This window comes from Bombina bombina, chromosome 2 (genome assembly GCF_027579735.1).
Source record: "Bombina bombina isolate aBomBom1 chromosome 2, aBomBom1.pri, whole genome shotgun sequence".
NCBI lineage: Eukaryota > Metazoa > Chordata > Amphibia > Anura > Bombinatoridae > Bombina > Bombina bombina.
The window spans coordinates 81,217,151-81,240,970 of NC_069500.1; the positions used below are offsets into that span (position 1 = coordinate 81,217,151).

Here is a 23,820-nt window from a genome sequence, read left to right on the forward strand (position 1 = left end):
CCTTTCCTCTAATTCCATTCTGAAATTGCGAGCTTTTCAGTTCCTGTTTAAAACGGAATTGCAGAACACTGTTATATTCCACACAGCCATTGGCTGCACACTCTAGTGACCTATTTATAACGGTCCCTAATTGGCCACAGCAGATAAGGTAACCTAAGTTACAACATGGCAGCTCCCATAGTTTTATAGACATTAAAACGTTTATTTTGTCATTTATTTATTTATTTAAGTAGCTAATGAAACTTTTTAAAAAAAAATACATCTACAAGTTTTTTTCTTCGAATGCATCATTATATCTAGCATTTATTTAGTGTTTAATGTCCCTTTAATGGAAAAAAAGCAATAAATCACTTAATAAATACAGAACATTTTTTATAGAAAATATTAAAGACATAAAACCCATTTTTTTTATTTCATGACTATGATAGAGAATACAATTGAAAAAAAAAAAAAAACGTTCCAGTTCTGCTCTGAAATTGTATTCATTTTCTTGTTGTCCTTTGTTGAAAAGCAGGAAGGTAATTTCAGGAGTGTGCACGTGTCTGTAGCACTATTTGTGAGCAGTTTTACAACAATGTCATACATTAGCAAGAGCACTAGATGGCAGTACTATTTCCTGTCATGTAGTGCTCCAGACGTGCATGTTACCTATCCAGATATCTCTTCAACAAAGAAGAACATGACAACGAAGCAAATTTGATAATAGAAGTAAATTGGAAACTTTTTTAAAATTGGATTCTCTGTCTGAATCATAAAAGAAAAAAAATTGGGTTTCATGTCCCTTTAATCTTTGTATTGACAAATACATACAAGCCCAAGTAACATTATTTAACATTTAGCAGAACATAGAATGAAAGGGAATAAAAACAATATACACGTACATGCAGCCACCTCCGGGGTGGATGGCTATGCACACTGGCTTGCACACTGCATGACAGCTTCTGAAGGGCAGAAGGAAGAAGGAACAGAGTTATTATTAGTATCGTGTACACTATCAATAAGTTAATATCAGACAACAGATTTACGTAAACAAGCGGTGGTTCTGCTGATGATCACTTTTCCTATGCCCCTTGTATAGTTGCTAAATGAACGCCATACAACTTTTATAACCATATTGTAAAATGGCTGGCAATGCGGAGGTTTGTGCATTATTTACACACATTACCCAGCGGACTGAACAAAATGTCAGCATGTAAGGTTTGCTGAAAGATGGTGTAAATAACGTACGTTTCTTCCATCCCCTGTTGTGCAATAATGCTTAATTGCCTAATTCTGTGAATTTCTCTTTTAAGGGCATCCTTGGGAGCAGATACATTTGTGCTTAGAAGAAATAAACGAGAGGAACAAGATGGAACAGTGCGGAACGTTATAGGAAGACCGGGCAAGCAAGACAAGGAAAAGGTACTGACAAGGACACAAACTCATCTATAAATGACAAAGTTACAGTTACATGCGATGCAAATGGAGACGTTCAAAGTACAAAAGTAGCATTTGGATGCAAAAACAGTTCATCCATAACAGCAGAGGCCTAAAACACACTGCACTTTAAAAAAAAAAAAAAAAGACTGGCCAAGTAATACGCCAGGAAATATAACCTTGAGAAGGCTTTCACTTGCTTTATCTTGTGAATATTTTTTTCCCTCAGTTAAAAAAAAATAAAATGAGCAAGGACTTATAAGGATGGTATTAATGTCTGTAGACTAGTTTACTCCTAACGTGGAGCAACTGAATCGTATCACTGTAGTTAAATGTTCTCATGTTCATCTAAAAGAGGGTATTTAAAATATATAAACTAATTTCATGTATTTTTAATTTTGTGTTAATGTGTTCTATAAACCAATGTTTTATTGTTAGCCTTGTCCATGTCCCCCAACAGTTGCAAGAGTTGTCTTTATCAGCCAATGAGAATTAGATACTGTTTCATTTTAATTGAAACATATTCTACTTAAAAGGGACATAAAACACAATTTTTTTTTTCATGATTTAGGTAGAACATACAATTTTAAACAACTTTCCAGTTTACTTCTATTATCAAATTTGCCTAATTCTCTTGGTATCATTTGTCGAAAAAGCAGCAATGCACTAGTAGTTTCTAACTAAACACATGGGTGAGCCAATGACAATTGGTATATGTAGCCACCAATCAGCATCTAGAACCTAGGTTCTTTTGCTGCTCCTGAGCTTTCCTAGATAAACCTTTCAGCAAAGGATAACAAGAGAAGGAAGAAAATAAAATAATAGGAGTAAATTGGAAAGTTGTTTAAAATTGTATGCTCTGTCTAAATTTTGAGTGTCTAATTATGACTTTACTGTCCCTTTAACATTTGTTTACAATATATTTATATGCACAATAGAACTTTTTGAGTAAATGCACCTTTAATGTCAATAAACTAAATAGGCCCTACAAGTTAGTGCTACTTGTTTATTGCGCTCTCTTAAAGCAGCTCCACAGTAAAAATGCAATATTTGTAGTAAAGGATTTGACCTTTAAACACTATTAATAACAATGTTTACTAGCATTCTCTTATCTTTGCTGGATTATCTAATACTGTACTGTAAATAAGGGAGAAGATTAAGTGGCATTTTCTATAAGATCCAAAGCCACGGGCATTCTTCATTGTTGTCAATGGGGAATTTCAACAAAAGTCACAGTTCTGGCAGCTTTGAACCAAATAAAGCTAGGCAGCTCCTAAATCTAGAGAATAAAAAGAGAATTTGTAAAGCATTAAAGCCAGGATTCTATAGATTAGGCTAGAAGGAAATTAAATATAAATATGTGATATGCCGCTCTACAGAATGTGGTGGCGCTGTACAAATAAAAAGGTAATAATAATAGTGAGCCACTTTACATATCTGTTGCAAAACCTACTTCTATGTAAAGAAGCAAACAAGGTGTGGAAAGAAAATGTTCTACTGTGTTAGAGCATTTAATCATTGCACTATTGCTGGCATATAACAGTGCTTAAGCACATAGTTAAAGGGCTGTGCAGCTCCAAAGTGGAATTTTACCTATGGGTTTATACATATTGCAATAGTGATAAAACTGCATGTTCTAATAAATTAGAGGATGTAATGGTATCATTATAATGGCACTGTACAGCACACACTACTGGAACTAAATTCTAATACCAAAGGGATAGGTCAAAAGTAAAACTTAACCTCTAATACCAACATTAAAACATGGAAGAAAAAAAAAAGGAGAGCACTAAACAAATGCAAAAAATGCCAAAATTAAATTATTTAATCAATAATATATATAGGGCTAGATTACAAGTGGAGCGCTAATTTATTGCGGTCCTGTAAACAGGCAAATTCGCCCGTTTTCGGGCACACAATAAATAACCAGCCATTAAAAGTGGCTGGTTATTGCTACCGCGAGCTCGTTTTGAAAATTAACCAGAGATCAGATGTATGTTTCTATATAAAATAAAATAATCTTTAATTTTTTTAAAAAAAATACACAAAGCAGTTTTATGGGGTTAAAATTGGCGGGGGTGGGAAGTTAGAAAAAAATGCCACTGAAAATGCCTTTACATTGTGGTCCATGGGAACTGTATGTTCTGTATAAATATTTATGTACAGACGTACCTCGGAGATATTGCGGGTTCGGTTCCAGACCACCGCAATAAAGTGAATATAGCAATAAAGTGAGTCACACTAATTTTTTTTCTTTCCCAGTGCATATAAAAGTTATGTTTACATTATATTGTAGTCTATTAAGTGTGCAATAGCATTGTTTAACACAAAAAAAATAAAAAAATTTTTTTTACATACCTTCATTAAAAAATACTTTATTGCTAAACATCATCTGAGCCTTCAGTGTGTCATAATCATTTTGCTGCTGGTGTGTATTTATAGGTGTATATATGTGTATTTATGTGTATTTATGTGTTTATATGTGCATATGTTGGAAAAATGGTACAGATAGAATTGGTTGACTTTGACACAGGGTTGCCATAAACCTTCAATTTGTAAAAAGAGCAATATCTGCGAAACATAATAAATCGAAGCACAATAAAAAGAGGTATGCCTGTATATGCATGTATGTTTATGTGTAAATATGTTTATATACACTATTAAACACAAATATATATGTATATATACATATACATATATATTTAAATTTGCTGCGCTAAGTTCTTATGCCGTGTTTGACAACATGAGATCAAGGCTACAATTGGAGCCAATGAAAGTGCGTTCTTGTGAGCGCAAAACCTCTGAGATTGCGGTCGCAGTGCACCTAACTTGTAATACCAGCGCACATTTGAGTGCATTGGTATTACTAAGTGGAGCGCAAATATCGATTTCACGAAAATGATATTTTGCGCTCCACTTGTAATCTAGCCCATATTAAGGTGTTATTTCACAGGGAACAAACTATAGAACTGTAAAGTCCATTGTGGCTCAGTTTTTGATTAAAAAAAGATTCCTAGTAACTGTAGGCTATGATTTTGTGACATCCACAAAGGTGAAAACTCAGATGGGTGTATCCTATACTCTCAAAAGCTGTTGCCACAATTGTATTAAGAAAAAGTTCTAGGGCGCAGTTATACCCTGTTAGCAGCCACAAAAGTAATTATTCAATATAATGCACATAATTACATGTGGGTTGATTGCTTAAGTCAACACCCGACGCACGTTTCGCCTCAGCTTTGTAAGAAAAAAAAAAACTTTTTGACAAAGCTGAGGCAAAATGTGCATCAGGTGTACGCCTGCAGCAATCAACCCACATGTAATCATGTGCATTATATTGAATATTTGATAATTACTTTTGTGGCTGCGAGCAGGGTATAACTGCGCCCTAGACCTTTTAATTATTGCCATTTCTCCCCTGCAAATCTATGTACACAAAATCAACCCATGCTAAGTTTCAAGAAACTGATACAGGAGATGGGGAAATGGAAGGAAACTGACATTTTTTAGAAGAAGAAAAAAGCTACTACTCATTTGAAATAAGAGTAAATATAATTGCATTGTCTTTTTACTATGCATTTGATGCTTATGCTATTCTACTGTATCTCATAGTCCTTTAGTAGGAATGAAAGTTTTAAGTAAAAAAAATAAGAAAACTGGTTTAGTAATTTCTTATTTGCTACAGGAAGCCAAAACGTACTAAAAAAAATTATATCTATGTATGTAATTAACACATTAAACTGCAAGATGCATTAACATTAATTGACAAGATATAATATCAAGTTATTTTTTTAAATTATTTTTAATTGATTACTATTTCTTTTTTAATTAACATATTTAAATATTTTGGTAACAGTTCGTCTTTTTATTAATTTGAGGACTGCATATTTTTATAGTATATGTTTGTCACATGTTAAATGAGGACTTAGGGAAATTTCTATGTCTACGTATTTAGTTCACTAGTTAAAATACAGATTATGTGAGTATTTTCAAGGTTAAACACAATAAAAAAGTGACCTAGACTGATATTTAATTTAATTATCTAAATGTGTATTTGAAATATTTAATTGTGCTATTGTATAGAGTTTATCCAAAATATATGATTACGATCATACTTAACAAGGAAAAGCAAAATATATTTAGAAAAAAAAGTGCACAATATTGTAATGATTAAGATATTAGTCAATAGATGTCCACTAATATAAGTTTATACATCATTAAAGTATATTTAAAAAAGGTACTCAGAACTGTACACTGAAGCTTTATTCCGACTCCGAAACAATGTTCATACCTACAGAGAACAGGCATCCTAACTAAAGGAATATTGCAATAAACAAAATCTTCAGATACAGCTTCTTAACCTCTTCATAGAACTTTATTAAGTGCAATAATATCTTAAAACAGGAAATAAAATATACCCTCAATCCCATGAGACAGTTCCTGTGAAATGCTACATCGTATCCCTGCACATTCAGAGGGCATGCCACATCTAGCTGATATGTAAGTATACATCACTAGGAGGGCTGGGGAGGTATGTTATTTTATTTTCTATTTATGATTATCTGTGTACTAAATAAAGTATTTCTGTCTGGGTTACTAAGAAATAATAATCTATACTATAATCGTGTTTGTAACGCATCCGTCGTTGTAGCCAGTTGTGCACGCATTCTCAAAGGAATGTTGGCTGCACGAGGCAAAAGCATCCTCCTGGATACAGCAAAGCTGCATCCCGGTGGATTCTGAAAATAACCACGCACAAGAAATAAATAAAAAACATGTAACCACCCGCACGAAGTATAACAAAAAAAACTAACCTCCCGCATGAAGTATTAACAAACATCGAAACCTACAACAAGCCCACATCGCAAAATAATAAAGTATTTAACCCCTAATCCGCAAATAACATAATTAAAATATTAACCCCTTAACCGCCAACCCCCCACATTGCAATAAACCTAATTAACCTATTAACCCTAAACCGACAAACCCCCACATCGCAATAAACCTAATTAACCCATAAACCGAAAACCCCCCACATCGCAAATAACTAATTTAATTACTAAGCCCCCCAACCTAACACCCCCTAAATTAATCCCAATACTAAGTTACACTTAAATAAAATCCAACATTAAAATACAAAAAAAATCTAAAATTACAAAAAATTAAAAACTATAAAACTACAGAAAAAAAAATTATCAACAATTAAACCTAATCCCTATGAAAATAAGAAAGCTCAACCCAAAATAAAAACAACCCCTAAACTAAACTACCAATAGCCCTTAAAAGGGCCTTTTGTAGAGCATTGCCCTAAGTTAAACAGTTATTTTACATTTTAAAATTACTAAATCCCCCCTAACATTTAAAAACCCCCACCCACCAAAATAAAAAAACTAACACTAAAAAAACCTAAACTACCCATTGCCCCTTGTATGGGCATTGCCCTTTTAAAGGGTATTCAGCTCTTTTACTGCCCTTAAAAGAGCAATCAGCTCTTTTTTCAGCCCATTAAATCCCTAATCTTAAAAATAACCCCCCTCAAAAAATATTCCTTACACTAAGCCCCAAATAGGTACTTACCATTCCTGAAGTCCGACGGAGGTCTTCTTCCAGACGGCTCCATCATCTTCTATCTTCATCCGGAACGAAGGTGCGGAGCTCCCATCCCCGATGCGTGGATCCTCAGCTGCGGTCCTCGGCGGCGTGGAGGCTCCTCTTCATGCGATCGTCCATCGCACACTGAAGATTGAATGCAAGGTACCCCATATTTATTGGGGTACCTTGCATTCCTTTTGGCTAAAATTTTGAAATCAAGCTACTGAAATCTTATCGGCTGATTTGAACAGCCAATAGGATTTCAGTAGCTCTATTCCTATTGTCTGATTTCAAAATTTCAGCCAATAGGAATGCAAGGTACCCAAAATTGATTGCGGTACCTTGCATTCAAACTTCAGTGTATGACGGACATCGGATTAAGAGGAGCCTCCATGCCGCCAAGGAACGCCACTGAGGATTCACGCATCGGGAAAGACAGCCCCGCACCTCCGCTCCATGCCGCCTTTGTTCCGGATAAAGATAGAAGATGATGGAGTCGCCTGGAAGAAGACCTTCTCCGCTGGACTTCATGAACGGTTAGTGGGGCTTAGTCTTAGTTTTTTTGGGGGTGGCTTTTTTTTTTTTAATAGGTTTTTTTGGGCTGGAAAAGAGCTGCTTGCCCTTTTAAGGGCAGTAAAAGAGCTTAATGCCCATACAAATGCCCCTTTAGGGGCAATGGGTAGTTTTTTTGTTTTTTTTAGTGTTGGTTTTTCTTTTATTTTTGGGGGTTTGGTGGGTGGGGGGTTTTACTGTTAGGGGGTAATTGGTAATTTTTGTAAGTAAAAGAGCTGTTTAACTTAGGGCAATGCCATACAAAAGGCCCTTTTAAGGCTTGGTAGTTTAGTATTAGATTAGGGGGTGTTTTTATTTTCAGGGGGATTTTTTATTTTTATAGGCGTATTAGTTTTTAGGTTAACACATTTTTTTTGGATAGCTTTGTTTATTTTTTTTCTGTAATTTAAATTTTTTTGTAAATTTATCGCCTAGTACAAATAATAAAACAACTATTGTTGAAAATAATTTTTTCCCAAATGTATCTATTAATATTACGTGTAAAGAAAGAACAATATTACAATATTAAAGGGGACATTAAAGGTACACTAAACCCCCCAAAAAAGTTATCAGTAATCACAAAATGAAGACATTTTATAGCAGTTTGAAAATTACATTGTTTCAAATTTGTACCATTTAGTAGAAATCATCTCCTTAAAATGGTCTGATTTCCAAACCCACCTCAGGGTATGCGTTTCCCTAGTCCAATCCAGACTGATAACCCAGGTTTTGAAAATGGCAGAAGATTGCCATTATGTGCATGCGCTAGCTTCTGAAGCATCAATCTTTACGTCACTTGCGAGATTCCATTGACATTATGTGGGTAATCTCGGCATCAGGGGCTTGATATGCGCTTGCGTGAAGTTCACAATCAGAGTACACATGCGCAGTTGGAAGAAATTGTTACATAATCATATGCATAAAATTGGCATCTGATTGGAGATTGCTTTTCCTCTTGTACAGCCCATATTTGAGGGTTGGATTGAGTGAGGTAATCAGCGAAAATAAAAATATTTTAAAATGTAGAGCCGCTTTTTTGGAGTGTAAAAGTAGGTGATGATAGAATATTGATTGTTATGTGAAATTTGTAGTCCGGTTATATTAAATAAATAAAAAAAAAGTTTTGTAATCCTTTAAACTTCTTTTCTGCAAAACTTATGCTACATGCCACGCTCCTTAAGGAGGCGGAAAAGCAAAATCTGTAACCTTGGTTTTCCATCTGTTGAAAATTGTATAAATTACAGATTTGCTTTGCAGGTTACAGAATTTGATTTTGACCTTTCTAGGGAACGTGGTAAAAGCACCTTTTTTTTACAAAACCAAGATGGTTTAATGTCCTATTAATTTTTTTTTTTTTTTTAAACAAGAGTTTTCTTGTCTAACATTTAATGCGGTTCACACATAGGGCTTATGTTAAGAAAAAAAATCTCACTGTACATCTAAGGTGAACACTGATTTGTGATAAGCATATAAGTTGATTTGATTTTTAACATTATATATTTTAATAAACATGTTTAATGAGCTGAAATAAAGATTTCCTTTTTTACTACAAATGTGGAGCTGCTTGTGTTGTTTGTTACAATAGTTACAGTAAAGTCAAAATTAAACTTAACTGACTGGATAGAGTATCCATTTTGCCATTTAATTCTATCATCAGTTTTGCTTAATTCTCTCGGTATCCTTTGTTAAAGAGTAATCCTAGGTAAGCTCAGGAGCGTGCACCTGTTTTTGCACATTGTTTATAGTAGAGTTATACAATGTTTCAAATACTGCTGCCATAGACTTCTAAAGATATGTGCACTCTCCTAAGCTCAAATCAGCCTACCTAGGTTTACTCTTCAACAAAGGATGCCAGCAGAACAAAGCAAATCTGATAATAAAAGTTAATTGGAAAGTTGTTTAAGATTACATGCTCTGAATCATGGATGTTTAATTTTGACTTTACTGTCCCTTTAATGCCAGGAGGGAGGTCTCTCTGCAGTGTTGTTATAGAACTATAACAGTGCGTTCAGACTATGTTATTGTGGCATGTGTATGATTTATATACACAAAAGATAAACTATGACTGCACAACTGCGGCACATACCTAGTGTGTGTTATCTAGATCAGAGCTAACCATTTACTTAAACACCAAAATCTTGGTTACACTTCCAATGCAGTGAGTTTTAGGCCAGTGCCAAAAAAATGAAAGGAAATATTTTTATTTTTTTTTATTTTTTTTTTAATACCAGGAGTTGACAAATCTACATATTTTTAGGAGCCACTAACAGTACTGAGAAACCTACCACACAAACCTTGGAAAACTAATGAGTATTTTACATATAAAAGATTCAAAATAATTATGTAAATCAAATTTTAGGAGCCAAAGGTGTCAGGAATTGTCAAGCCCTGGGTTTTATCTTACAACGATCTAATCCCACAATACTCATGTAAAGATTATTTTGTATATTTAAACTCATTATTTTAGTTTAAAAACTCTGCAGCAGTTTGATACTACAAACAGGAGGTATATTGTTTGCAATTATAATCTTTTTTCTTCTTTTTCCATTGTATTCATAGTTACATTTGGGAATCCATTTAGACTGTCACAAGCATTCTAACATCAAAGAACCTGACCATATAGATGTCATTTTGTTTCTAAATGTTATTTTATGGTTCATATTATAAAAGATTCTAAAAATAAAGTAAATATGTCCTAAGGTACAAACTGATTGATTTTGTGGGATTGCATCTCTGTAAGGTAGATCGTGGAATCCATATTAGCACATGATTTATGTGGATGTGTGTTACAACACAGATGTCACATCAATGAGATACGGCTTTAAAGGGTATTTCTAATCTACTGCTACCAGTAAAAATGAGTGGGCAGGTATCGCATGCTATCACAAGATCAAAAGAATTCATAACAGAACACAGACTTATGGTTTTATTCAAAACAGCCATATGTCTTATGAGCATTTAGTAACACAGAAAGTAGTCATTTCTTTATGACCCCTGAGGTTCTGTACTTATAAGACCGGTTTCTTTTAAAATTCCTCTTCTGCTTCACTGAACATATTGCAATGCAGAATTCCTTCCTACTGCTACAAGCATTTTGTGTTCTATAAGATTATTGTGCAACTTTTTTCAAGGTAGATGCAAACTTACACACGGCTTCTCCGACCTACTGAGCTTATGCTTATTGTTTATGTGCCAGAAAGCCCAACAATATCATTAAAATCTATATGGTGACATCTTTCATCAGCAGGGTCCTTCATTTATTTATATCAATGAACATAAACATTTATTTTACTTTACTCTAAATTAGTGGAGTCATTTATTTTGCACCGTTACTAATAAAGGTTTAAAAAAAACATTTTACGTACAGTAATTTTGAAATATACATGTTAAAAATAAAAAAGGGCAAACAAATCTCACTTTTTTTAAAGGGAAAGTAAAGGCATAATTAGACATTCATGATTTATACAGATAATACCATTTTAAACAACTTTCCAATTTACATCTATTATTTAATTTGCTTCATTCTCGTTATCCTTTGCTGAAAGGTTTATCTAGCAAAGCTCAGGAACCGCACAGAACCTAGGCTCTAGCTGCTGATTGGTGGCTGCATATCTATATAACGATGGTCATTGGCTCATCCATGTGTTCAGTTAGAAACCAGTAGTGCTGCTCCTTTAACAAATGATACCAAGAGAATTAAGCAAATTGGTAATAGAAGTAAACTAGAAAGTCGTTTAAAATTGTATGTTCTACCTAAATCATATCCCTTTACCTCTAAGATGGCCGCATTGTACACTACACTAATGTTGTAAATCCTGAAACCTAGGTAGCTGCTTACTCTTCCATATGTATCATACGTGCCTATCAAGTGTGTGCTTAGTGCAAACAGCGGCTGGGGTTATCTGTAAAAATCCTTTAAAATAGTTGCATGGTATTTCAGAGCTGGACTGTCCTTGAAAAACATTGAGAATGGGACCAGGCTGATATACTGCAGGAAAGTGCTCTTCTTTAAAAGGCACAAAAGAACTAAAAGAGGCTGCACACTGTGTTGCCGACATCATAAACAGCAACAGAGTTCTGTCCATACCCAGTTGAGCACTTCTCTTTTTTTACAGCATATGCTCCAAGATCAGCAGTAGGGTGTAAAAGATGCCAATTACATAGTAATAACAGGAAGAGCAAACTTATTTAAACACTGATATTAAACAAAATACTTCAAATGTTACCATATACTCCAGCATAATATAAATTAGAATGTCCCTTTAAAATAGAATATTTATCTCCCTCCCCAACTACAGCTGTGCTAAACAGAAGCGTCAATAGCTTGACCTACGACCTCTGTTGGCTGGAGACTTGCTGAGGCTAAGCTAATACAAATTTATCATGGCTGCATTGACAGAAGCAGGGTTTTTTTAACCAATAAACTTTATATAATACTTAAAAAACTGTTCTATTGATTTATGGTGTTTTTTCTGACTTACATGTCCCATGAAGGAATAACTGCAACAAACAAAATGTTTTAGAGAATGCACAAATCACTATTTTATTGCAGAATACTAAAGGTGAGTTTCCCACAATGAATTCCTGAGCATAATAAGCTTCAGAAAATGTTAAATCCTCCTAACAAGTTGATGGCAGATACAGGCAACTTACTGCATATAATGTAATGATTTATATCCACACAGCCAATGGAAGGGGTCTCTAGTGGGCTGTACAGGAAATAGTAACTGGCTGCTCCTGGGACAGCTACCATGTTTTGCATTTAGATTTGTGCAGAAATTCAAAGTATTATTATTATCGGTGATTTGTAAAGCGCCAACAGATTCTGCAGCGCTATAAACATAGGCGGTATACAAGGTAGCAATTATAGTGATCAAATGGGTAGGAGAGTAAGTTTTAAACAATTCCTTCTTATTCTTCACATTTGTAAAATATTATCTTTCAATTGCTTAATAAAATATAAGAACCAGTTTAAATTTACTTTGCAAGTTATGAAAGTCTTGAACAAGTTTATCTTAGTTTTATGGGGCATATAGTTTTAATGGGCAATGTACTCAACTGTTTTGGGGATTTTTGTGCCTGAATACAATTTGAAATGAAAGCAGCTTAAATTCAAATGTAGACAAATACAGTAGTATCAGTTGTGTAATTCTTATTAATGCCCAATGGCTGATGGGTACTTATTAGCCAATAAGCATTTGCAAATTGTACCCATTAGCCAATGGGCATTGTCAGGAAGTATATAACAGCCAGCAGGCATTAGCAGGAACTACACAACTTGTACTACTATATACGTTTCAGTTTAAAATTGAACATTTTTTCATGCAAAAAAATTAACATGTATAAACTGTGCTCTTTCATAAGGATTAAATAGAGTACTTTATTAGATGATCAATACATATATACATCATGGGAAGGATATTTTACAATATCATTTATATCCATTCCAATTGATTATATTGTGCAAGTTAATGGGACAGTCCATCCTCTATATATCCTTATATGGATAATACACACCCAATTTCAATATTTAAAAGTCTTAATCTAAATTAACCACCTCTTGCTTTTCTGTAGAACTGCATGTTTACCCCACACTCCATAGAGAAGTCTAAAAAGCAAAATCTGTCAGTTAGTTTTTCCAAATGCTGCAAATAGATGTCTAAACCAACTTTTTAATTTGCAGGTTGCATAATTTGCTTTGAGGTCGCTGTAGGGAGCGTGGATTAAGCACAATCTTACACAAAAAGCAAAAGGTGTTTAAAGGGACACTATAATCAGAAAATAAATGTTCTAAGGAGATAAATGTGTTCTTTAAACACCACACCTGAAGGTGGTTGTTGTTGTTTTTTTAATACTTGTGAACAGTGAAAATTAGATTTAACTTATCTGCACCCACTTCCCTGAGCAGTGTGCAAAGCTGCTCATGAGTGTATGTAAATTACCAAGTCACACGTTTTATAACCTAATTTATAGGCATAATAATTCATAAGAAAAAACAGAATTTATGTTTACCTGATAAATTACTTTCTCCAACGGTGTGTCCGGTCCACGGCGTCATCCTTACTTGTGGGATATTCTCTTCCCCAACAGGAAATGGCAAAGAGCCCAGCAAAGCTGGTCACATGATCCCTCCTAGGCTCCGCCTACCCCAGTCATTCGACCGACGTTAAGGAGGAATATTTGCATAGGAGAAACCATATGTTACCGTGGTGACTGTAGTTAAAGAAAATAAATTATCAGACCTGATTAAAAAAACCAGGGCGGGCCGTGGACCGGACACACCGTTGGAGAAAGTAATTTATCAGGTAAACATAAATTCTGTTTTCTCCAACATAGGTGTGTCCGGTCCACGGCGTCATCCTTACTTGTGGGAACCAATACCAAAGCTTTAGGACACGGATGAAGGGAGGGAGCAAATCAGGTCACCTAAATGGAAGGCACCACGGCTTGCAAAACCTTTCTCCCAAAAATAGCCTCAGAAGAAGCAAAAGTATCAAATTTGTAAAATTTAGAAAAAGTGTGCAGTGAAGACCAAGTCGCTGCCTTACATATCTGATCAACAGAAGCCTCGTTCTTGAAGGCCCATGTGGAAGCCACAGCCCTAGTGGAGTGAGCTGTGATTCTTTCAGGAGGCTGCCGTCCGGCAGTCTCATAAGCCAATCGGATAATGCTTTTAATCCAGAAGGAGAGAGAGGTAGAAGTTGCTTTTTGACCTCTCCGTTTACCAGAATAAACAACAAACAAAGACAAAGTTTGTCTGAAATCCTTAGTAGCTGCTAAGTAAAATTTGAGAGCACGAACTACATCCAAGTTGTGCAACAAACGTTCCTTCTTTGAAACTGGATTAGGACACAAAGAAGGCACAACTATCTCCTGGTTAATGTTTTTGTTAGAAACAACTTTTGGAAGAAAACCAGGTTTAGTACGCAAAACCACCTTATCTGCATGGAACACCAGATAAGGAGAAGAACACTGCAGAGCAGATAATTCTGAAACTCTTCTAGCAGAAGAAATTGCAACCAAAAACAAAACTTTCCAAGATAATAACTTAATATCAACGGAATGTAAGGGTTCAAACGGAACCCCCTGAAGAACTGAAAGAACTAGGTTGAGACTCCAAGGAGGAGTCAAAATTTTGTAAACAGGCTTGATTCTAACCAGAGCCTGAACAAAAGGCTAGAACATCTGGCACAGCTGCCAGCTTTTTGTGAAGTAACACAGACAAGGCAGAAATCTGTCCCATCAAGGAACTTGCAGATAATCCTTTTTCCAATCCTTCTCGAAGGAAGGATAGACTCTTAGGAATCTTAACCTTGTCCCAAGGGAATCCTGCAGATTCACACCAACAGATATACCAAATTATGTGGTAATTTTTCTGGTTACAGGCTTTCAGGCCTGAACAAGAGTATTAATAACAGAATCTGAGAACCCTCGCTTTGATAAGATCAAGCGTTCAATCTCCAAGCAGTCAGCTGGAGTGGGTCGAACGGACCTAGAACAAGAAGGTCTCTCAAAGGTAGCTTCCATGGTGGAGCCGATGACATATTCACCAGATCTGCATACCAAGTCCTGCGTGGCCACGCAGGAGCTATCAAAATCACCGACGCCCTCTCCTGATTGATCCTGGCTACCAGCCTGGGGATGAGAGGAAACGGCGGGAACACATAAGCTAGTTTGAAGGTCCAAGGTGCTACTAGTGCATCCACTAGAGCCGCCTTGGGATCCCTGGATCTGTACCCGTAGTAAGGAACTCTGAAGTTCTGACGAGAGGCCATCAGATCCATGTCTGGAATGCCCCACGGTTGAGTGACTTGGGCAAAGATTTCCGGATGGAGTTCCCACTCCCCCGGATGCAATGTCTGACGACTCAGAAAATCCGCTTCCCAATTTTCCACTCCTGGGATGTGGATAGCAGACAGGTGGCAGGAGTGAGACTCCGCCCATAGAATGATTTTGGTCACTTCTTCCATCGCTAGGGAACTCCTTGTTCCCCCCTGATGGTTGATGTATGAACTTGGCCCTCGCTAGCTGAGGCCAAGCTTTGAGAGCATTGAATATCGCTCTCAGTTCCAGAATATTTATCGGTAGAAGAGATTCTACCCGAGACCAAAGACCCTGAGCTTTCAGGGATCCCCAGACCGCGCCCCAGCCCATCAGACTGGCGTCGGTCGTGACAATGACCCACTCTGGTCTGCGGAAGGTCATCCCTTGTGACAGGTTGTCCAGGGACAGCCACCAACGGAATGAGTCTCTGGTCCTCTGATTTACTTGTATCTTTGGAGACAAGTCTGAATAGTCCCCATTCCACTGACTGAGCATGAACAGTTGTAATGGTCTTAGATGAATGCGCACAAAAGGAACTATGTCCATTGCCGCTACCATCAAACCTATCACTTCCATGCACTGCGCTATGGAAGGAAGAGGAACGGAATGAAGTATCCGACAAGAGTCTAGAAGTTTTGTTTTTCTGGCTTCTGTCAGAAAAATCCTCATTTCTAAGGAGTCTATTATAGTTCCCAAGAAGGGAACCCTCGTTGACGGAGATAGAGAACTCTTTTCCACGTTCACTTTCCATCCGTGAGATCTGAGAAAGGCCAGGACAATGTCCGTGTGAGCCTTTACTTGAGGAAGGGACGACGCTCGAATCAGAATGTCGTCCAAGTAAGGTACTACAGCAATGCCCCTTGGTCTTAGCACCGCCAGAAGGGACCCTAGTACCTATGAGAAAATCCTAGGAGCAGTGGCTAATCCGAAAGAAAACGCCACGAACTGGAAATGCTTGTCCAGGAATGCAAACCTTAGGAACCGATGATGTTCCTTGTGGATAGGAATATGTAGATACGCATCCTTGAAATCCACCTTGGTCATGAATTGACCTTCCTGGATGGAAGGAAGAAGTGTTCGAATGGTTTCCATCTTGAACGATGGAACCTTGAGAACTTGTTCAAGATCTTGAGATCTAAGATTGGTCTGAACGTTCCCTCTTTTTTGGGAACTATGAACAGATTGGAGTAGAACCCCATCCCTTGTTCTCCTAATGGAACAGGATGAATCACTCCCATTTTTAGCAGGTCTTCTACCCAATGTAAGAATGCCTGTCTTCTTATGTGGTCTGAAGACAACTGAGACCTGTGGAACCTCCCCCTTGGAGGAAGCCCCTTGAACTCCAGAGAATAACCTTGGGAGACTATTTCTAGCGCCCAAGGATCCAGAACATCTCTTGCCCAAGCCTGAGCGAAGAGAGAGAGTCTGCCCCCCACCAGATCCGGTCCCGGATCGGGGGCCCGCATTTCATGCTGTCTTGGTAGCAGTGGCAGGTTTCCTGGCCTGCTTTCCTTTGTTCCAGCCTTGCATAGGTCTCCAGGCTGGATTGGCTTGAGAAGTATTACCTTCCTGCTTAGAGGACGTAGCCCTTGGGGCTGATCCGTTTCTGCGAAAGGGACGAAACTTAGGTTTATTTTTGGTCTTGAAAAGACCTATCCTGAGGAAGGGCGTGGCCCTTGCCCCCAGTGATATCAGAGATAATCTCTTTCAAGTCAGGGCCAAAGAGTGTTTTCCCCTTGAAAGGAATGTCAAGCAATTTGTTCTTGGAAGACGCATCCGCTGCCCAAGATTTTAACCAAAGCGCTCTGCGCCACAATAGCAAACCCAGAATTTTTTCGCCGCTAACCTAGCCAATTGCAAGGTGGCGTCTAGGGTGAAAGAATTAGCCAATTTAAGAGCACGAATTCTGTCCATAATCTCCTCATAAGAAGAAGAATTACTAATAATCGCCTTTCCTAGCTCATCAAACTAGAAACACGCGGCTGCAGTGACAGGGACAATGCATGCAATTGGTTGTAGAAGGGAACCTTGCTGAACAAACATCTTTAGCAGACCTTCTAATTTTTTATCCATAGGATCTTGGAAAGCACAACTATCTTCTATGGGTATAGTGGCGCGCTTGTGTAGAGTAGAAACCGCCCCCTCGACCTTGGGGACTGTCTGCCATCAGTCCTTTCTGGGGTCGACTATAGGAAAACAATTTTATAAATATGGGGGGAGGTACTAAAGGTATACCGGGCCTGTCCCATTCTTTACTAACAATGTACGCCACCCGCTTGGATATAGGAAAAGCTTCGGGAGGCCCCGGGGCCTCTAAGAACTTTTCCATTTTACATAGTGGTTCTGGAATGACCAGATAATCACAATCATCCAAATTGGATAACACCTCCTTAAGCAGAGCGCGGAGATGTTCCAACTTAAATTTAAAAGTAATCACATCAGGTTCAGCTTGTTGAGAAATGTTTCCTGAATCTGAAATTTCTCCCTCAGACAAAACCTCCCTGGCCCCCTCAGACTGGTGTAGGGGCCCTTCAGAAACCATATCATCAGCGTTCTCGTGCTCTACAGAATTTTCTAAAACAGAGCAGTCGCGCTTTCGCTGATAAGTGGGCATATTGGCTAAAATGTTTTTGATAGAATTATCCATTACAGCCGTTAAATGTTGCATAGTAAGGAGTATTGGCGCACTAGATGTACTAGGGGCCTCCTGTATGGGCAAGACTGGTGTAGACGAAGGAGGGGATGATGCAGTACCATGCTTACTCCCCTCACTTGAGGAATCATCTTGGGCATCATTTTTACTAAATTTTTTTATGACATAAAATACATATAGTTAAATGAGAAGGAACCTTGGTTTCCCCACAGTCAGAACACAATCTATCTGGTAGTTCAGACATGTTAAACAGGCATAAACTTGATAACAAAGCACAAAAAACGTTTTAAAATAAAACCGTTACTGTCACTTTAAATTTTAAACTAAACACACTTTATTACTGCAATTGCGAAAAAGTATGAAGGAATTGTTCAAAATTCACCAAAATTTCACCACAGTGTCTTAAAGCCTTAAAAGTATTGCACACCAAATTTGGAAGCTTTAACCCTTAAAATAACGGAACCGGAGCCGTTTTTATATTTAACCCCTTTACAGTCCCTGGAATCTGCTTTGCTGAGACCCAACCAAGCCCAAAGGGGAATACGATACCAAATGATGCCTTCAGAAAGACTTTTCTATGTATCAGAGCTCCACACACATGCAGCTGCATGCCATGCTGTCCTCAAAAACAAGTGCGCCATACCGGCGCGAAAATGAGGCTCTGACTATGATTAGGGAAAGCCCCTAAAGAATAAGGTGTCTAAAACAGTGCCTGCCGATATAATCATATCAAAATACCCAGAATAAATGATTCCTCAAGGCTAAATATGTGTTAATAATGAATCGATTTAGCCCAGAAAAAGTCTACAGTCTTAATAAGCCCTTGTGAAGCCCTTATTTACTATCTTAATAAACATGGCTTACCGGATCCCATAGGGGAAATGACAGCTTCCAGCATTACATCGTCTTGTTAGAATGTGTCATACCTCAAGCAGTAAGAGACTGCACACTGTTCCCCCAACTGAAGTTAATTGCTCTCAACAGTCCTGTGTGGAACAGCCATGGATTTTAGTTACGGTGCTAAAATCATTTTCCTCATACAAACAGAAATCTTCATCTCTTTTCTGTTTCTGAGTAAATAGTACATACCAGCACTATTTTAAAATAACAAACTCTTGATTGAATAATAAAAACTACAGTTAAACACTAAAAAACTCTAAGCCATCTCCGTGGAGATGTTGCCTGTACAACGGCAAAGAGAATGACTGGGGTAGGCGGAGCCTAGGAGGGATCATGTGACCAGCTTTGCTGGGCTCTTTGCCATTTCCTGTTGGGGAAGAGAATATCCCACAAGTAAGGATGACGCCGTGGACCGGACACACCTATGTTGGAGAAAAGTGACTTTATTTAAAAGTTTTCTTTGTTTCAACCTAAAAAAGTCTTAGTCCTTATTAAAGGGACATTGTACACTAGATTTCTCTTTTCGTTAATGTTTTTAGATGATCCATTTATAGCCCATCGGGCCGGAGAGTGTTTTTGTAACAATTTATAGTTTTTCTTATTTTTAATAACATTGTGCTGATTTTCAGACTCCTAACCAAACCCCAAAGTTTTAGATGTATACTGAGGTCTACAGACTCCTTCAGCTCCTGTTTGTATAATGTCTTTTCATATGCTGCGGTGGGGGAAGGATCTGTTCTTCCTGCTTTCCCAACCCCTTCCACTGGGTGTCCCAGCCTAACCTCATCAACAGTGCTAAATTGGTTTTATACTGGATTTTTAGATCACTGTCTGTGCATATTATTCTATTACATGCAGTTATATATAAATTGCTGTATACTGTCCCTTTAATACACCAGATATACAATGCCAAATAAAGCTACTTTTTTATTATCACAAAGCATCATAAGAGCATTATGCATTCTGACTACTTTCTGTATTACAACATGGGGCACTTAGCTAGATAGTTTAAATCTATGTATACACACTCCTTTGTATGAGAAGCAAATAATATAAGGACAGTAAAGCCAAAATTAAAATCAAATGGATTGGAGAGAGCATAACATTTATAACAACTTTACTTATCTGTTTGCTTAGTTCTCTTGGTGTCCTTTGTTTGAGACATAAAAACCCAAACATTTTCTTTTGTGATTCAGACAATTTTACACAACTTTCCAATTCACTTCTATTGTCGAATTTGCTTCATTGGTATCCTTTGTTGAAGAAGCGGCAATGCACTATTGGGAGCTAGCTGAACACATAAGGTTAGCTAATGACAAGTGGCATAGATGTGCAGGCACCAATCAGCAGCTAGCTCCCAGTAATGTTTTGCTGCTCCTGAGCCTACCTAAGTATGCTTTTAGATACCAAAAGAACAAAGCATATTGCATAATAGAAGTCAATTGGAAAGTTGTTTAAAATGGCATACTCTTTCTAAATCATGAAATGCTAATTTTGACTTTACTGTCCATTTAAAGCGTAATTATAGCTGAGCTCAGGAGTGTGCACGTGTCTACAGACATGTGGCAACAGTGTTTGCAACAATGTTTATAGCAATTTGATACAATGTAGCAAACACTGCTCCCATAGCCTGCTAAAGACACATACACACTTCTAAGCTATCAGCTTACCAAGCTTTATTCTTCAACAAATGATACCAAAAGAACAAAGCACAATTAATAATTAAAGTTTAATTTGGACTTTACTGTCCCTTTAACTATATATAGCACCAGCAGATACATGTTGCTGTACATCAGTTACTGGGGGGGGGGTGATATAGAACAGGAGAGAATCATACTTACTCTGGAGGGACTCGGATGGTTACTGTTCCCCCAGGACCCTGAGTGACTTCTGTCTTCTACATCTAAAAAAAAAACAAAATCATCAGATTTTATCTCAATAATTCTTTATTTGAAAATGCATTTTTAAGTAAAAAAAACTGTTAAACTTATCTCCTGTTACATTTAATTAGAAATCACAAATAAGGCTTTAACATTAATAGAAAAGACCCATCCACTACTCATTGCAATTCACTGCTGAATGAAACAGCCCTAAAGAACTCTTTTATATGAAAGGGCGGCTTCTAAACTTTTTTTGGGGGGGATTTGTTTTTGCAAAGGGAAAAAAGTGAGGCAAACAATATTTCATTTTCATTGGACACTAATACAGCTGATCGGTTCCTCCAGCTAATCCTCAATGGTTGTTCATGAACATTACAAGTGTATATGAGAGCCAATAAAAGCCTCAGCAGGATGCACACATCTTACATTTAAATTAAAACAACCTTTACCTCATTTTTTTCATGCAAAAAAAGTGTTTCTTTCACTATTACATATCAGTATTTATATATGTATATTTTATTGGGGCTTAAAATTTAATTTATTAACCCTTTGAGTGCTAAGCACTTTTCCACCTGGGTGCCAAGATTTTTTTAATGTTTTTGTTATTATTTGAACAATTTTTTTCCCACACTCCCAAGACTTACACTGTTGGAAAGGTTGGGCGATTACCTTTCCAATGGTGGGTCTTTGGGGTCTGTAGCTGCTTAGATGCCTGAGATACAAGCTTCTAAGCAGCATGCCCCCTGCTCCTATACTTGACATTGTTAAGTATAAATAAAGTTGCGTGGTTACATCATCACGTTATTGCGCGTGACGTCACCACGCAAAACGGGAAGCCCCAGCGACATCTGTCACTCTACAGGCATGATTGCCGGGGTAGGAGCGGGTGGGAGCCCCCAGATCTCCCTCAAGGTGGGAGAGTGCTAGCGACTGCTCTTAGCTGTCGTTAGCACCAGAGTGGGAAACTCTGAGACGGCTCAGAGCCGTCGTTAGCACTCAAGGGGTTAAAGGGCCATGATACCCACATGTTGAAACACTTGAAAGTGTTGCAGTATAGCTGTAAAAAGCTGACTAGAAAATATCACCTGAGCATCTCTATGTAAAAAAGAAAGATATTTTACCTCAAAATGTCCTAAGTATTCACGCCCCATTGTAAAGAACTTTAAGCAGCAAATCAGTATGTCTGTCCCGGGACCTGCAAAGGAGTGAGCCTCATGCACACTAATCTTATTTCCCTATTCAGTGAAATCTCATGAGATCACAGTAAAAGAGTTCATGACCTCAGCACTGCTGATGCCGATTGGCTGCAGTCCATTTTTTTTTTTACCTGCAGCTGGGCAGCAGCTGAAGTATAACTTTTTACACAGAACTGAGTTGAGGAAATTGTGAGGTAAAATATCTTCCTTTTTACATAGAGATGCTCAGGTGATATTTTCCTGTCAGGTTTTTACAGTTATACTGCATCAGTTTCAAGTGATTTAGCATATGAGTATTATGTCCCTTTAATCTAATACGCTGTGATTTAGAAAACAAAATACTGCAGAAGAGTGAGAAACAAGTCTGTTTCTTATCTTATCTTTAAAGGGACATGAAACCTATTTTTTTTCGTTCATGATATAGAAAGTTTCATGTGATTGACTCACCCATGTGCATTGCTTTTTCTTCAACTAAGGATATCTAAAAAAATGAAGCAAAATAAATAATAGAAGTAAACTGGATTGTTGTTTAAATTTACATTCTCTTTCTGAATCATGAAAGAAAATTTTGGGGTTTAGTGTCCCTTTAACACTAAGCAAATTCTTTTATAGGCAAATGTCTGAAATATTGATGCCCTTACACATGTCACAGACATTTCTGAATTCCCCTCCTTACCATTTTTTTTATTTTTTATTGAGAAAATGTGAAAGTACAATGAAAGAGCAATACGAATATACAAAGAGACTGCCATAGCTGTTCACCATAGGTGCCAGCATCAAAAGAACTCCGTATACATATTGCAGATGGTAATGTAATTGTGTAAGAGGCTAATGAAACATACAGAAGAGTTGTCATAGAAAGTTAGAAAAAGTGAACACATTAAAGGGACATAATATTTGAAAGTGACGCAGCATAACTTTAAAAATAAGAAAATATCACCTGGGCATCTCTATGTAAAAAAGGAAGATATTTTACCTCAAAATTTCTTCAGTTCACTAGAGTAGGTGCTGTGTAAAAAATTATACTTCAGCTGCTGTCCAGCTGCAAGTAGAAAAAAAATAGCCAATCCGCATCAGCAGTGCTGAGGTAATGTTTTGCCTTTGCTGAGATCTCATAAGTATTCATATGAGATTTCATAGAACTTACTTAAACTGAATAGGAAAATAACATGACTGTGCCTGCACATGTAAGATGCACACGCCCTAGCAAGTCCTGGGACTAGCAGCCTGACTGGCTGCTTAAAGTATCTTTACAGTGGGGTGTGAATACTTAGTAATTGTGAGGTAAAATATCTTACTAAGAAATGTCCAAGTGATATTTTTAGTCAGCTTATTACAGCTATGCTGCATCACTGTCAAGTGCTTCAACATTTGGGTATCATGGCCCTTTTTTTCAGTATGTACAAAAAATAAATAGCAAACAAAATATCTCAAATAACATTCAAATGGGGATATCATATTTGACATAAACATAGAATTATTGAGCTACAAAGCAAAAACTAATCAACATTCCTAATTTTTTTAGTTTTTGCAACTAAAATAAACAAATAATCTATAGCAAATGTTTGAGTAAACTTCACCTTTTTGCCTATGCCCCTCATCAGAAAGGCAATTAATAAGGCAGAGTGTAACAATAATACATTTTAAGTGCATATAAATGTCTGCTGGCTCAAGCAAGCACCAATGTCTTATTGTCAACAGCTGACATACACTAGACTTCTAATGCATTGTCCATTTCAGTGAATAAGCTTTATAGATGTGATAGAAGAGATGATTATAAGGTTAACTATCTAAAAACAATACTCTGCTG

At 37.1% G+C, this 23,820-nt stretch overlaps 1 protein-coding gene across 9 annotated transcripts in view; it reads right to left on the minus strand.

Annotated features, from left to right (window-relative positions):
* TCF4 (transcription factor 4) overlaps positions 1 to 23,820 on the minus strand; it is a 652,106-nt gene that overhangs the window by 491,534 nt on the left and 136,752 nt on the right. For 6 of the 9 annotated variants that reach the window (XM_053701135.1, XM_053701132.1, XM_053701130.1 and 3 more), the window contains exons 3-4: positions 20,776 to 20,837; positions 882 to 941 (exon numbers count right to left, since the gene is read on the minus strand). In XM_053701135.1, coding sequence (XP_053557110.1) covers positions 882 to 941; positions 20,776 to 20,837 — 122 coding nt within the window. The remainder of the gene's footprint in view (positions 1 to 881; positions 942 to 20,775; positions 20,838 to 23,820) is intronic. The other 3 variants (XM_053701137.1, XM_053701134.1, XM_053701138.1) reach the window with 1 other exon arrangement.